The following is a 17151-nucleotide window of genomic DNA, read 5'->3' on the forward strand; positions in this document are numbered from 1 at the left end:
GTTACAGTAGAGCGCTACATGCATGAGGGTGAGGGGAGAAAAAGAAAAGAGAAACACAGAAACAGGTTCTGACATCTAATCAGATCTGCTGTATTGATTTTGCAACTTTAGCTTTGGAGCAAATCAGAGAAACAACCACATTATCACCCAGAATTTGCTCTTCCCTTGAGTGAGCCAGTTCAAAAGGAGCTCACACCCGACACATGACCAGGCATGCCTTTGTGTGCGCGCACACACACACACACACACGTGCACACCCCACGTAAGCAGCTCTCCGGTGGGATGCGTGGGCTGGGGGAGGCGGGGGAAGTGCTCATCACAGAGGCTGCAGGAGCCACACGATCCCTGTTTCCAACAAGATGAGAATTCCAGAGCAAGCCACCAGACTAATGAGCTACCCACACTGGAGAGCAGCGTTTCAATTAACCACAGTGGCCCTTGCTGCAGCACCCACCTCCTTCCAGCTGCATGAACAAGGCGGAGAGGGATAAACAGAGACTGTGTTGTTTGACGGGGGTTTTTTTTGTGTGGGGGAAAGGGGGGAGCCTATAAAGGGCACAAGGGCAATTCTTGCCCTACTTTCTTGGTTCATAGTTTGTTTTTCATGCTGATGGAAAGAGTAAATTGTCAGCCCTGAGGCCAAAGCTGCTTGCTCAGACACAGAACAGGCAGTGCCACTGCAAGGTCCCTCCATAGTTCCCAGGCTGGAGACAGCTCAGGTGTACAAATACCCAGTACACACCCAGCTCCAGCTACGGGTACACAGAACTGATGGAAAAGGGAAGAGGGCCATTTGGGTGGGCTGCCACATGGACAATGCCACCATTACTTGGGCAAGATCACGCTAAAACATTGTTTAGCCTTGGGAAGAACTATAGGAAGAGTATGTTGAGTTGCTCTTTACACAGATGTTCATCACATCTTTGCCTTCTTGGTGGTCACATCAAAGGCTCTAGCCCAGAACAGACTCTGGCTTGTACCCACCACCTGGCTTGTGTGGGGAGTCATGTCCTCCCTCTCCAGCCCAAGGTTCAGGGCTGTGATTCCCCTCCAGACCACCCGGTAAGCCTGCATCCATCCCTGCCTCGGCACTGCTGCTCCCTCTGCAGGGGCGATGAGGGTCAGCGAGGACCACACAGCTTTCAAACACCATCACAACACTGGGGACACCAGCAGGTCTGATGGCTTTTTGCTCCAGACTGACATTTTGCTGCATCTCCCATCCGTTCTTGGGGTGATCAAGAGTCACTGTCCCTGCCATGTCCCATACGCCTGACCCAGCCTGCCTTCCAAAACAGCTGGAACCAAGACACACCCTTCCACCTCGCTGTCCTGATTCTGGCTGGGATAGAGTTAATTTTCTTCATAGTAGCTAGCATGGGCTATGTTTTGTATTTGTGCTGAAAACAGTGTTGATAATACAGAGGTGTGTTCGCTACTGCTGATCAGGGCTTACACAGCGTCAGGGGCTGTTCCGCTCCTCACACTGCTCCACCAGCGAGCAGGCTGGGAGTGCACAAGAAGCTGGGGGGGACACGCAGGCAGGACAGCTGACCCCAACTGGCCAGAGGGACACTACATACCATGTGGCATCATGCTCAGCATGTAAAGCTGGGGGAAGAAGAAGGAAGGGGGGATGTTTGGAGTTATGGCATTTATCTTCCCAAGTAACCATTACGGGTGATGGAGCCCGGCTTTCCTGGGGATGGCCGAACACCTGCCTGCGACGGGAACTGGTGAATGAATTCCTTGGTTTGCTTTGCCTGCGTGTGTGGCTTTTGCTTTACTTACTAAACTGTCTTTATCTCAACCCACGAGTTTTCTCACTTTTATTCTTCCATTTCTCTCCCCCATCCCACCGGGGGGCGGTGAGCGCGTAGCTGCGTAGGGCTGAGCTGCCAGCTGGGGTTAAACCACAACACCTGCTCAAGGGAAGCTTCTCCACACATACTTACCTGCATGGAAACCTGCACACATTTCCCTGTTCCCATCCTGTAATTTAATTCCCACCATGCTCCTGAATGGACAGAGATGACTTTAAAAGGGCATCTTTGAATATATAAAGTGCCTGCAGCACTTTGCATGTCTCTGTTACTGCTGTGCTCCCAGCACTCACATCTGTGAGCAGTGTTCTGGTTGGCTTCAGCCGGGTTATTTGCTCTGGTCTCACTTTTCTTCCCTGGGGAGCAGGCTCGGGAGGAATGGGGCAGCATGTCTAACAAGCACTGCTGCGCTGTATGTGGAGGCTTGTCAGTCACAGCCCAATGCGCCCAGGTGCAAATTAACCTGCTCCCTACCCATCCCACACCTGCCAGATCCACGCTGCTCAGAGGACTCCGCAAGAGCTCAGCAATCGCACTAACCCAATGGGATGAGGTCTGCAGGGAGGGTTACTCCTGCAGTCACAGCTCCTTCCAGACCAAGGTGTTTTACCCAGCTGCCTTCCCCCTGTCTGACTCAAAGTCTTCAAGGTGAGAGCACAGACCCCACATGTCAAAACACCCCTCAACAGCACAGGAGCTGAGCAGGCACTCACTTCTCTGAAGGGAAAAACCACTGCAGGGAAAGGATGGAAACAGTCACCCGACGTGGACATCAGCAGCACCTCTCCCTCTACGTTCACCTTTGTGCAGAGATGGCACCCTTCAAGCAGGGCTGGGAGCACCACCCATCGCTGAAGTCAGTCCATACACCACATGCTAAGAATTAGCTTTCTGTTACAGCTTTGTTGCATGGAAACTATTTGGGAGTACGCAGTCGCCGTTAGGGTCTGCCTAGCACTGCTTTTCAGGCAAAGCGATTCAGGCACATCCAGAAATGACAGTTGGGGCAACTAAATTGAAGAAAGGATTGTGGGGTGGAAATGGTCTAATCAACATTCATTTACCACCTTTGAGTGCTTGACTTTACAAACTTACTAACATACCCTGAAATGTATGTATAATGCACACAAACACACACCTGGTACAGCTGCTGCTCTGCACTCACCCACTGACAGGGAAACGCAAAGTGTCGTACACAAACACACACAACGCCTCTCCCTTCCACTCGCAACGTGCTGGCCATGCGTTATCCAGCCTTTAGCCTTGTGTAGCCAGACCAATTAAATATAAACTGTTCAAAGGTCCCTCGAAAGAGATGTGTCTGCTCAGCCCAGTAAGAAAGGTCAACTCTGCCTGAAAACAGCACTGAGTGTGTCAACCCTGCTTAGCCCACAAGCTTTTGAGTACACAGGCATTCAGACAGGCAGTCCAGTACTGCACAGTTATACTCACACTGCACGTTGAGCTGCACCAGGGCTTCCCGAGGTCTGATGTTAAAGCCGTTGTACCTGGCTGTCTGACACTTATAGGTCCCACTCATTTCTCGGCTCACACTCTCCAGGCGCAGCTTCCCATCATACGTCTCCATCGTCATTGTCCCTGAAGGCATGGGAGTTTCTTTATCTACCCGGGACCAGATGATAGGTGGCTTGGGCTTCCCTCGAACCTCGCACTGCAGCTCAGCCCTGGAGCCCTCCCGGACGGTGATGGTAGACTGACCCTTAGGGACACTGATGGTTGGTGGCACTAAAAAGGAGACAAGAAATAAATCGTTTTACACCAACTTTCCAGCGAACAAGGAACGTTCTTGAGATGCTTGTGTTTGAGTCACACCAATAGCCCTGAACTCCGAAGGTTTCCACTTGACACACTGCAACCCCTATAGGAACATACTGCCCATGTAAGTTATCCTACAGGTAGGTCACAGCTTCTCCAACAATGTATCTCAATACTGATGGCAAGCGTCAGCTGTGCTGGGAACTTTCCCCTAGCTCTCAGCCTCTGGTTGCAAATTGCTGCCCAGCAGCAGGGCTAACAATGAGGAACGCCAAAGGCAAAAAGCCTCTTTGATCCATTTCTCTATTTCTGGTCAGTGAATTTCTCAAGTGGAACTGCAGCCTTTTGGCCAAGAAATAAAAGTCATATCTACCAAGGTATCCAGCCCCCTTATCCAGGTCAGACCAAAACCAAGACTTACAGGATTAGTGCCTGCAGATTGCATCTCCAGCCTTATCAGACGTCCAGGATCCCTGTTTGCTCATAAACCACAGCAAGGAGCCAGCCAGTAAGTCTCTGCTTACTTTACATTTGAGATTCACAGTGCACTGGTTATCTCTGGCTCACTTGAGTGAGAGATGGGTCCCAGCAAAGATCACTTCTGGCATTCCTGCCAGGGTGGGAAGAGCTCACCCAGCAGAACTGCTGCCACGCTGGGGCTAGAGCTGGAGGCATAGTAACACTCAAGAAATATCCAGCTACCAGCTGACGAACAGAATTTTGCTGATAAACATTGCTCAAAAGAAACTCAGTGACAATAGTTAAAGGGTGCAGATGTGCTGGTGGGAAGAGATTTGTTGTTCACATCCCCAACTCCACCAAGAACCCAGGAAGGGGATATTTGTGCTAAAACCTATGTAATGCTAACATTTTATTTGTATTAGGCTTCAGTGTTAACAGTTCAACTGAGGTAAATATGGCCACAATAATTTCCTGAAAGCTTCTTTTTCAACCCTTCCTCCTGACAGTAGCGATTGACACTTCCATAACTGCAAGGTCCCTGTACTTGGTTTCCATTTATATCAAAGTTCAGACCTACAGAGGCTGTAACAAGCTGGTCCAACCAATGTTAGCTCAATTGAACTCCAGCAAAGGGGAGTGTGCTACAGTAATTGTAACACATTACAGACCACAGCTGCTTTACGAGCAAATTTAGGATGGCTCCTGCCTAATCTCCCCCTGCAGTGACCTCCCTATGCAACAGGGAGGCCACATTTTCGATTTGCAGGTCTCCTGTGGGCTGGGGAATCTCATCACACCCTGCCCCACACAGTGCGAAGGGACGACAGCACTCTTGGTGCTCAACTGGCAGCTGCTTACCTGGCGAGAGGCAATTTTCTCCATGGGGAAAAGCTGTAAATTGCATTTGAAGATTTTTTTTTTTAATTAAAGCTATCTCCTCAGAGCTTCTCAGTGGAGGCAGCCACCTTAGCGAGCTCAAGCTTAGCTCAGTGGGGAAACATGGAGCCACCGCTGCTTGCCCTCCTGCTCTGATTCTGTGATCTGGGGATATCCCACTGGGTTTTTATGTGGGAACCAAATGTTGGAGGTGGCTCATTGCTTTTCATGAGAGTGCTACACACTGGACAGCCTCGGCTGCTGCATGGAGAGCTGCTCCACCAGGAATGGCTGTTTTCAGTCCCTGAGTCACAAAGCGGTCCTGCTGGCCCAGGCTGCCAAAGAGAAGCTTCAAAATGCCCCAGGCTGCCCTCCTGCCCCTCCCCATCAGCAGCACCCACGTGAGCATGTGGGCTTGCTCTCCACTGGACAGGCCAGAACATGGGGCAACCTGCCACCACAGACAGCTCCTTTAAGGCAGCACCCGCTGGTGCTTAGGGCAACACCTGCACCAACAAGACACTGCCCAGCCCTTTGGTGGGATCATCCAGGGTCTTCCCACCCTTTGCAGCCTCCTGCCCTTGCAGTCTTAAACACAATTGTACTCTGCCATCTAGTGATCTTGGGCAAAGAAGATTGCTCCTGCTGGCAGCAGCCACACACCGTCAAGAGAGCTGTGTTTGCACCAGGACCGGAGGGTTCCCCCAGTTTTCTTCCCTGCTGCTACAACAGGGTTGGTGTCTGCTGGCACAGAGGGGGCACTGCTTTCCGGGACTGCAAGCAGAAGAGAAGCCACTCTTCAGTGTTTAGTGGGACCGTGGCATGGTCAGGGCTTGATCTCCAGGCTGCTAATGAGCACCCATTGGGAGCAGGCTGGCCCCAGCATTTCTGCTGGGAGACAGGGGCTTCAAAAAGAATTAAAAGCAGGTGCAGCACTTTCTGCTGGGGGGCTGAAGTGAGCAACGTCCAGAATCCAGACTGGGACCAGCCTGGCCAGTGGATCCAGCACAACCAAGGACTGAGAAGAAACTTTCTGTGAAGGTTGAGGACAAAATCTGTGGGCAGCTGGCTCCCCCCAGGAGTCCTCACCAGATTACCAGCCCAATACTGCTTTGTGCTGTACCCTCAAGGTCCTGGAAAGGCAGCAAGACTACATCGATGTAATGAAGAGCAGAGCTGGATACAGCACTTCCCCAGAAACGGAAAGGCAGCCCTGAGACCCTGTATTTCAGTCCCTAAGGTGACTGACAAACACTCTTATGGATTAGTCCTGTCCTCACCAAGCCATGGGGTGAAGCTTTGACCCTGATTTTAAAGAGGGGAGGCATTTAAAACACTTTGACTCCAAGAGAGTGCTCAAGACAGATTGCAGTTGCAATCTGGTAAACATTAAAGCTCTTCGCAGGATTTGCTCTGACAGATGATACCAATCTCCCGGCCACAGCTCTGAAAAAAGGAACATTCCTCATAAACAATGCCAAAGAGAGAAAAGAGCAGCCTGCTTTCTCTTTTACTCTTTTCTAAGCAAAAGAAATTTGGTGAAATAACCGCTCCCTCTTTCTTCCTTCACAATTTGGAGGCTTCTCTGAAAAACCACACTCTAAACCTGTCCCTGTAGCTTTGACTGGACTGCACTCTGAACTTTTCATAGGGAAAAAACATGAAGGAAAATCTGCTTGGTGCATAACACATCTGGCAGAGAAGCTGTAACTATCACTCGTCTCCAGTCTCACCCAAACACTTACCTGAGGATGTGAGTCTCTTCCCCATTGAGATTCAAGACACTCACATGAGGTCCCTCAAAAAAGTCAGAGGCATGAGGGTGGGGGACAGTCAGTGATGCCAACCACTCCTGTGTGGTCGCCAGCTGCCACAGAGAGGCTCACCTGTCTCTGAGGAGATGTTCACCTCCACACTGAGGTCAGGAATGGGTGCTCCCTGGAAGGTAGCCACGCACAGGTAAGTGCCGTAGTCACTGAATCTCAGGTCAATAATCTCCAAGCTGCAGGTCACAGGTGGAAGCTCAGGGTCATTCCGGGTGATGAGCAACCGGTCTGAGAACCTGGCTGGTTTCCCGTTCTTGTACCAGGAATAGACAACCTTCTCCTGGGGGACAGCATCTACATGGCATGAGAGCTTCAAGTCCTGCCCTAACTGGATGGTCTCACTCTCTTTGATCACGTCAGGGGTGATTTGGAACGTGGCATTCTTCATGGCTGGGATGAACACAAGTGCAAAACTGGTTAGGGACGGAGCAAAGTGTCTTGCATGGGACAGGACAACAACTCTTTGCTCCTCAGGAAGGCAACATCTCCATGCAAAATCTATCTGAAGACCTCCCCCAGTTACATTCCCGCAAAATATCCCCAGGGCCTCACAGGTAGCAGCCTGGGATCATTTTCCAGTCCAGGACAGTACTATAGCCTGGGATGAGGCTGCAAGCGGTGCTAGCACAGCAGTTGGTCTGGGAGCACAGAAGCTTGCATAGGCACTTCTCCAGAATACTAATCACTGCTAAGTATCACATTCACCCTCAGCTGCACAACAGCAGCCAGGAGAAATGCAAATCTAGCCCCTCCACCCTGAAAACCCATGCTCCAAGAAAAAGAGCAACTTACACCGCACCAGCAGGTTCACTGTCTTCTTTGCCGGGTTCCCCACATTGTTGATGGCCGTGCAATTGTAGTAGCCTGAGTCCTCCACGCGGATCCTCCAGATGGTGAGGTTGCCTCCTTGCACAAGGCTGTTGGGAGGCATCGGGCCAGGAGAATGAGACCAAACCAACTCTGGCTGTGGGTCACCGCCTGTCAGAGAGCACTGCATAGTGATGTTGTCACCGGGGTTGACCACCAGCGTCTCATTGACAGACAGCTTCAGAGCAGGTGGAGCTGGAAGAGTACAGAGGGACACTTCTGAGCTTGAAAAAGACCCATCAACTTGCCTGTGCACACCTTCAGACTTTCTAAGGTCTGTTCTTGAAGACAGCTGGTTTGAGCAGGGAGAGCTGGAGGGATCTGTGAGTTCATTACAAATACAAGGTTTCCGTGAACCTAAAGCATTACCATGTCTGAGTTTGAGCACTCTGCTCTGTTATGGTTAGGAAACACTGCAGGCAGGACCTCACACTGCCCCAGAACAGAGGTCATGCCTAAAACACTCCACCACTAGTGCCTGGGCTTGGGAAACAAGCTAGGTGTGATATTTTAGCAGTGTTCAGTGCAGGTTCTCTAGGGCTTAAGACTCAGGTTAAAAGAAAAGCCTGATGAACCCCCCTTGCACAGGCAGAAGCAGCAACCAGAGATAAATCTGGCAGCGGAAAACCTGAAACTAGAGGCTTCTTGACTCCTGACGCAAACAACTGCAGCAAGGCAGAAGGGCAATGGAAAGCCACTGCAGCTCTGCATTACCTACCTGCATGCATCCAGCCCACTCCTCTGCAGACACCACATCGCCTTCTGTTCTCCCTGTACTTAACCCCCCTGACTCTAGGCAGGCCCTGCAGAAGCAGCACTGGAGAAAATTCTCAACTGGTAGCTCCTACTAGAGCACCTGTATCTCCCTTGCTGCAACACTATTGTACCAATCACAGTTAATCTGCTTATGCCTTGGACAGGAACAGCACAATGCACTGAGCCCTGAGAAAGAAAAAAGGAAAGGAAAAAAACCAACGCAGACAGGAGAACAGGAGATTCACTGTCACAAAGCATGGGAAGTTGCAGCCGTGGATGAAGCCTAGCATCTCAGGACCTGATTCAAAGCATGCTGGGAAGCTCACTGGGATGTCAAGTGTTTGCTGGATGGTTCTCTCAGTCCCAAGGGAAGAGCACCAGGTGCATGCCCAGTCACAGCCTGCTCCTTCTGCTTGACCACTAGAGCTCCACCCTGATGGAGAGCCGGAGGAGAAAGGACAGGCTCAGAGGATCCTGCTAGAACGCAACAACTGCTTGTCTTTAGGGACAGTTAGGATTAAACCACTTCTCCTGTACAGAGTTGCCATCCCAAGAAGGAGTTTTGGGGAGGTCCACCATGAAAAATGGACCTCATCTATCCCATGATACGCTTCCCCATGTCTCACACCCAACTAGACATCTTTGAGAGGCAAAGCCTCTGCCAGGCAGCTGGCCCTCGCAGCTCAAAGCCTGACACAGAGGACCAGGACCTGTTAGCACTGTAACAGTCCACGAAGAGTAGCTCTGCACTCACTCTTAATCTCCTTCACCTCCACAAGTGTCAAATACACTTTTCTACAGACCTGAGGGCTACAGACCAGGTCACAGGGGTTGTCTTTCATGCACAACTGAACGGAGACCAATTCAAAATGTCTAGAGAACCTCTCCTTTGAATACTCTAGTACCTGGTTTTGGTTTATTTCTGCACCCGTCTCACTACATCCCCCCTCCAGGAACTAATCAAAAAACCTTCCTTTTTATATTGTCTGTTTCACCCCAGGAAAAGCCTTTTAAAGCCCCTGTCAGCACCATCACCGGCTCCATCCACACAGGGCTGAGAAAGTAGCAGTCGCCAGCACAAAGGCGGGGAGTATGTTTTAAGTAACAGCCATAATAATGCAAAATAAGACATTGTTCCATATTCATGAAGCCTGATTTAACAGCATCATTATTTCTGCCTCTTCTCTCCCTGGACCCTGCGTTAATGAGCTGTGCTGGATTTGTGTTGGATCTCTGAATTACAGCCCATACAAACAAGGCAAGGAGGACTGCTCTCTCCGCCGCACCAGCACCATAATTTAGCAGCGCAGCTACCGCCATGCTGGGATATTGCTCTGGTGCAGTGAATTAAACGTCTCTCCCTGGCCACGGTGCATGCTGTTTGTGCCAGGGGTGGCCAGCTGTGCCTAAGGAAGAAGGTGGCTCCTCTGCCACCTGCACGGGCCATTTTGAGGCCAGTGGTTGGAGTCCTTGACTTTCAGGAGGCCACAGCCTGCACTCAGAGCCTTTCACAGGTCTCTTTGCTGGAGTTTTGGAAACAGTATGCAAGGGTTAATGTGCACTAATGAGCAAAGGAAGGATTTGTACATCCTCTCCAAGCTCCAGGCCGTTTCACAAGATGCTAGGAAGACCAGGAATGCAATAGCTTGACTCACTATGGTCAGGCAGGTCACATTCCTGACACTAACAGGCTGTCAGCTGAGTGTAGCTAACACCAAATAGCTGTTGCTGCCCTCTGACATGGAACTGGTCTCAGGTTCACAGGGCACAGACAAACTGACAAATGCAGCATCTTGCCTGGCAATCTCCATCCATCCCTGTCAGAGCCAGAGAAAGGCTGAAACCAGTCTATGGCCAGAGAGAAGATGTCAGGGTTGGGGAGCACAAACCAGAGGTCCTGCAAGCTCTGGTTAAGATTTAGGGCTCTTGCAGTGCTTGATGTGCACATATCAGACCAACAATCATCTTACCCAGTTCTGGGCAAGGCAACACGGGAAAAAAGTGACATGCTGGTGCCAGCACTGCCTCAGCACAGGTTGTGTGTGCATGCAAGAGGGAGGGAGGGCAACTGCAAAGCTGCCACCCGCACAGTTCCAGGCAGCGAGCCCTGTGACCTGCCCCAAAAGGGAGCCTGGCCGTGGCCGCCTGCACGGGCTCCCACTCCCACTCCTGTCAGCAGACAGAGGTTAACAGTCTGCAGACATTGCTATGCAGGAGATGAATCTCATTTATTTGTAACCTGTGGCAATTCCTTTTGTTCTTGGCTCAGGAAACCTGCTGGCGGAGTCTGCTGAGCAGCAAGGGGACCATTAAAAACAAAGAGTCGCTTTCAATTCCCTTTGAAGTCCAATTTGCTGCAGTAAAACTGCAGGAGAATTAACCAGCTGGGCTGCTTAATTTTGCAGAAATTGAGGAAGGGGAAAACGTTGGTCTGACCCTGCTGGAGCAAGTGACGGCAGCCCGGTGCTGAGCTGGTCCTGTGGCTCTGCAGACCCAACCTCCTGCTCCAGAGCCACAGCAGGACAGAGGAGCAGCAGAGGAAACCTCTTTCCCATCAAGGTTGTAGACCAAGAACCCATCCCCTGCTGCATGTGCCAAGCTGCTGACACAGAGCTTGGGAGAAGCACATCTTGCTGGAGACTGTGGGCTGCTCAAAGGCTGCTGCCAGAGGAGCCAAAGTTAGCCAGCTGAGGAACGGCAAACTAAGGCGGAAAAGAAGATTCCCTTGGCCTGACATGACCTGACCCACTAATTGCCCTCAAGGTCTGTAGTATCTGGGTCTATAAATATTTAAGAGATTGATTTCCATGCACCTCGGTGCCCTTTGGGCCCTCCTCAGTTGCAAAGGCAAAGGCATCCCAAGCAAAGCTGCTCAGGATTCCGGGCGCAGCCAAGGCTACAGAGGCTGCTAAAACACAAGAGGGAGAGAAAAGACCTATGCAAAACAGGAGAGAATGATTTTTCTTTAAATATTTTCTCATCTATGCACAATACTACCTACAGAGTAAGTAAGCCAGATAATATATTTCCTGATAAATATACTTGGGTTATTTAACACAACCCCTGCTCACACCCCAATGCCAGTTTCATTTTCACCACCAGCTTTTAATACAATTTTCTAGGAACGCATTTTCCATGACGCCTTTGAGCTTGTAGTGTCAGGCTCCACCGTAACTATGTATAAAAATGCATCTACAACTAAACAACAGGAAAAAAAGAACTAGATGTAGGTGCTACAAGGCCCAGGTTCAGAGCTTAGGTAAGTACTGATGAAGTTGGTATAAATTCAGCCATATCGCTGGCTTTTGATCTGGCTACCACCTGAAAATACGTTTCCCCCGTTCACTCAGTAAAGGGGCTGAACTGGGTAGTTTCCCAGTGCTTGGGCTGGCAGGGGGGAGTGCACACGATGAGAAATTTGATTTTCTAAGTTTTCAAAGGTAGAAGATCTGTATGAGATCCCTTTCTTCATCTCGAGCACAAGATAAGTTTTTAAAGGGAATATCCCAGCATTCACTACAGTCTCATCCTGAGAGAAATTCAGGCAGTTTTATGAGCAGCTCCAGACACATTCAGAGATCTTACTACATCAAGAATACTTTTTTATGACATTAGCTACTTAGTTCGTTTTCTTAAGCTCATTATTTTTCTTCTTTCTACATGAAATGATGCAACTATTGTTCAGCACCTTGGGCTCAAGTCAGATCAATAAACGTAATTTATACAGTATCAACAATATCCCATCAACAGTTGGCGACATCAAAAGAGTTCTGTTTCCACCGCACAAAGATGACACAAGGGATGCAAACTGCATTGTGTTACATTAGAGAGGTGAATAATTCAAACAACTACAATGCCTTTCTTTCTGATCATGGAGTACCCCAGGGCTGGAAGCGATTTCCTGACATTTACTTATTATTTGAAAATATTCAACACATGTGGGGGCTTTGTGGGTGGTTTCTTTTGTGGGTCCAGTTTGGTTTGGTTTTAATGGACAGGTTGCAGTCGGGTTCTTGCAAGTACTTGGTACATGATACTCAGTCATCAGTCAGTTACTGCAGGTCAAGCAAGAGGCACCAGACTGATTCTGCTCACAACTGGAGGTGCACCCAAGCACTGCCAGTATGAATAGCAGTGTAAAATTTATTTGTTGGGAAGGCACTGGAGATGTTTGCTTTCCACAAACATCAGCACCAGCAGAGCCCGTTAGCTCGGAGGTGCTGAGAGCACAGCCTGGCAAGCCAGGCCAGAGCCACACACGGATGAATTATTTGTAAGAACTGCTGCAGCGTCTGCCCCGCTCTAGACTGTATCAAATCTATTTTTAAAGTCACTTAGAATTATAAATAAATAAAAGTGTCTGGATTAAAAACTACATAGTGCCTCAACACCTACATGTACTCTGTTTTAATGATCTCACGGCAGGCCTGGTTAAAGCACCAGCTATATGCAGAGCTACAAGAAATCAGAGCATCCCTGGCCACAAGACTTCTACATGAAGGATTTGTAATCCTAGCAGCCGTGTACATGAACATGAGGTGCTGCCGGTCCTGGAGAGCATGCTGTGTTATCCTCCTGGAGGGTAAGGGCTGTTGAGCAGGTGAGGGGTTGGAAGGCTGCAGGGACCCTCTGCACCCCCTCTTACCTGTGGTGTTTGTGAGCTGGAAGGTGATGGATTTGTCAGGGATGCTGCAGACGTTGCGGACAGACACCTGGCATGTGTAACTGGCATAATCTTGGGGCCGCAGGTTCTTCAGCTTCAGGACTTTGGTTTCACCCTGGCAGTTGGGAAAAAAGTGGGGAAAAAAGATGTACAAGGTGTACAAAGCACAGATCATCATTGCAAGTCTGTAACCTGTCCTGAATTAGATTACCAGCAGTTTCCATCCAAACCTCAGCAAACTGCACAGACTCCAAGCCCCCCTAGCTATATATAAAGGAGACACAAAATGTTTACTGTGGTAACTCCACCTGCAGGATTTCTCCAAACACCCAGCATCCAACTGACATATGACCTGAAAGCACTGTCAAACAGGTCTAGGCATAATTTCTCATCAACCACTGTCAGAATCATCTTGCAGAACTTGAAAAACCTTAAATGTTCCAAAACAGACCCTGAGATCTCACACTGAGATGTTGGTAGGAACCCAAGGGATGTCACTGGGGTCTCAACATCGCTCAACCAAATTAAATCAGAGTATATACAAGCCTTAATGCTGGCCTAAATATGACAAGTTCAACAGTTACAGTGTAAAAATTTGCAGCACAGGGGAAAAAAAGGTAATTCATAGAAATATTCAAAGAACTCCCCAAAACTTTCTCATCTGTCTTCTCTAGATTCTAACCTCATTTATGCTGGTGTAAATCTAGAGTGATGAGTGACTGCACAGACTTTAACAGCCTTTTCTCATACCAAGGTAACAAACAAATAAACAAAATCACTTTCTGGCACTCCATTAGTTACTGGCTTGTTATAGAAACATAATCAAGTTGTTAAATTAACAGTAGATGCATTCTTTTAGATTTAGATTTTTATTTATGGAATGTGGAAAGCTCCGAGATGCGTCCTGTGGTTTGCACACCCTGCAACTCGTATGTCTTCCCACGACAGCTTGTCACTGTAGTTCTCCTTGTGTTTGTCTAAATCTCTTCTGGAGAAACCATCCCGTAATTGCCTGCAAACGTGAGAAGGTGTCAGCACGACAAATCCTCCTAAGAACAACCTCAAGGGACTGGACGATGAGCTCAGGCATGCTAATATGCAGAGAAAAAGGATATGAACTGAGTAAATTAGAAAGATAAATACCTAGGAGACCAATAACCCTGTGAAAGTCCTGTCCCCCGGGATTTGTTGCTATGCCACACAAATGACAGCATTTACAACATGCACATCAACTAATTACTTACAGGGTTATATGTATCCTGTTTATTGATTAGTAAATATTGGGTAAATGTGTAAAAACCTGCAGTGTAACTTTTAAAAAGCCTAAAGAGTAAAGTCTTCACCTCCTTTTTAATGTAAAAGACTACCCAAACCTGACACTGATACCAGTTCATCTCTAAGACAATATTACAAACCCCTGTGAAGTGTGCCTTGTTTAACGTAGTGCATTTGAGCTCCAGCAAGATTTCCCCATCCAAACAGTGTTGCAGAGGTGTGTTTTCATTAACTTACCAACCCAAACCACCAGGTCTATGCTGGTGCTAAGGAGAGGTCCGTAAGGGCGCACGTGTGCGAGCACAGAAGCCCTAACACCCTCGCTCAGCGCTGGGAATGACCCAGCACGTTGGGAACATTCCCTGTCAGGAGCTGCAGAACGCCGGATCGTTTACACATTAATGCTGCAACACGGTGAATTTCTGCTAGATGCCTTATTTAGCTCAAGAAAATATCTCAAGTCTTAAGACATCCTCTCATTAAGCAATGTCCCTTGTTAATTACACTGAGCTTAGTGAAAGCTGGAAGAGCCCGTGATGGCTTCCTTTAAGGCCAGGGATGTCCTACTCGGATGCCACATAGCACTGGACTAGACAAAGCTCCTTTCAGGGCCAAACAGCAGCACTGACCTACAGTGTTTCTGCAAATCTGCTGCTCACCAGCATCTCTCTTCTCTCCACTTATCCCCCCGAACGTTTCCATTTGGCTGCCCATTTCCATGACCTACAGAGATGGCGTGTTTCAATAAAATATGAACATGACTACATTAACTGAAAAGCTGCCTGGGGCATCACTCAGAAATCAAACTCGGCCAGAATGTGCTCAGGGCCCAGCTCTGGGAGCGCAGGAAGGTGCGTGGGATGAAACAGGCACCCTGGGGAGCTGCCCTTTCAGCCCTCCCTCCGCTGCCTCATGCTGCCTTGCTGGTTAGCAGCCAAAGGACATTCGGAGTTGGGAGCTCAGCTTAGGATAACAAGCCCAGAGTGCCTTGGCGAAAGAAGAATTCCCTTTGGTCTCCCACTGCCCTGGCAGGCTAATTAGTGTGAAGACAGCGGTGTTCAGAGGGGTAATGTGGTTGTCCAGGGGCAAGTCCAGCACAGGCAAGCAGGAGTGCCCAGACAGCTGGGCTCCCCGTTACTCGTTGCCATGTGGAAAAACTCTATAAACAAGGAGGACTTCCCGATATATGGAGCTTGGACACTCATTTAAGAAAAAACAAACCCCACATTAGTAATGGGAGACAGAGGAGACCCAGTCTTGGGACTGTTTGCTTGGATTGTAGTCTCAGCCATCCAGCAGCCACATAACCTCATTAGGGGAGCTGTGATCTGCTCTTGGGGACAGTGCCAGAAGGGGGAATGTACTTCTAGGCTGTCACACTCCATCCTGCTGCTCTGCTCCTCTTGTACCCTGGCAACACACATACAGAAGTAGGCTCTACCAGCCCTTTTGGAGACGGTGCTCCTTGCAGTGAGCCTCACCCTCTCCTCAGCATCACAACCCATGCAAGGAAGGAAACACCATCTACTACAGAATAAGCTGCATCAGCAAGATGCTCAAGACAAGCTGGGGGAGGTTTGCTTTTTTTCACCTGTGTGTAGAGGGGTTCATAGATATCCACGCCATTGTCCTGACTGTGGGAAAGTGTCTCAGCTCCCCGTTTCCAGATGAAGCGAGCTGGTGGGTTGGAGTTGACAGTGCAGCGGAGGAAGACAGTCTTCTCCTGGTAGAAGCTGCCACGTACGTCGCTGATGGTCTGGTGAACGGTGAGAACAGGTTCATCTAGATCTGGAAGGAAGGTAGGGAGGGCCGCAGCAGCTGTTAGTGAAGCTTGGTCTGCACATACAGCCTGCAGAGCAGAGGATGCTCCAGGCACACAGAGGAGAGCGGAAGCTCCCACATATTTGACTGATGACAACTGCTGAATTAAGAGCTGATCTGAGGGCAGGTAACACAAACAATATCTAAAGGGAACAAACAGGAGAAGCCAAAACTCTCCCACTCACCACGCAACCTTCAGAGAATAGAAAGCACCCTCTGGTTTGCAGATCCCCACGTAGTCCTCAAGCAAACCACCTGCCTACCACATGCCTCAGACCAGCGGGCTGCTTCACCTTCCCCAGTGGCACCCCACACCCAAAATCACTGCCCTCTACTTGAGGGCGAGGTCAGAAGGATCCCAGGAAACTCTGCTCTATCGCAATTTCTTCTGCTTCCACTTTCCACTTCCCAAATCTCTCCTGAAATCACAGGGCTAAGCCCATGGCTGTGAGACATCCACACAAAGAATATGACAAACCTTCAAGTCAAGGGGTGAGAGTAAAAGTCAGGACAAGATCAAGGAGCTAAGATGGAAGGTCATCTCCTAGACAGGAGCAAGTCTCATGGGGTGCCATGGGAACATGAGATGCAAAACACTGTGACAGGTATGTACAATTTCTCTTCCTTCCTATTAACATATCCTCTGTGTATTTTCTTCTTTTCAAGGTTCGTACTGACTCTCCTTCTTCAGCAACTTCTACTCGCTGCATTCCTATCACCCACCTCTGAAACTGATCAGACTCTTTTTGTTTTCTCCCTTTACAGAAAACAGTCCTTCCAATTCCTTCACCATACCTGCACCAGACACAGCTGTCATGACTGAATCAATGGTCATCAGTCACTTCACTTGCAAGGGCACAAGCAACAGCCTCGCAGGGAGCATACTCTCTCCACCCACTCAGAGCACACTGGTCTCCAAGGGTTGCCCTCCTGCTAAAAAGGGATCATTGCCTTGAGCTTTTGCACCAGATGTCCATGTTTGAACATCAAGGAAGCATGAGGAAAA

At 49.1% G+C, this 17151-nt stretch overlaps 1 protein-coding gene across 3 annotated transcripts in view; it reads right to left on the reverse strand.

The window, feature by feature from the left end:
• The window catches only part of MDGA1 (MAM domain containing glycosylphosphatidylinositol anchor 1), a 154486-nt gene that overhangs the window by 83337 nt on the left and 53998 nt on the right, over nucleotides 1-17151 (reverse strand). For all 3 annotated transcript variants that reach the window (XM_040612262.1, XM_040612261.1, XM_040612263.1), the window contains exons 4-8: nucleotides 15916-16112; nucleotides 13032-13164; nucleotides 7556-7825; nucleotides 6824-7153; nucleotides 3276-3569 (exon numbers count right to left, since the gene is read on the reverse strand). In XM_040612262.1, coding sequence (XP_040468196.1) covers nucleotides 3276-3569; nucleotides 6824-7153; nucleotides 7556-7825; nucleotides 13032-13164; nucleotides 15916-16112 — 1224 coding nt within the window. The remainder of the gene's footprint in view (nucleotides 1-3275; nucleotides 3570-6823; nucleotides 7154-7555; nucleotides 7826-13031; nucleotides 13165-15915; nucleotides 16113-17151) is intronic.

Source organism: Falco naumanni, chromosome 12 (genome assembly GCF_017639655.2).
Source record: "Falco naumanni isolate bFalNau1 chromosome 12, bFalNau1.pat, whole genome shotgun sequence".
Lineage (NCBI taxonomy): Eukaryota > Metazoa > Chordata > Aves > Falconiformes > Falconidae > Falco > Falco naumanni.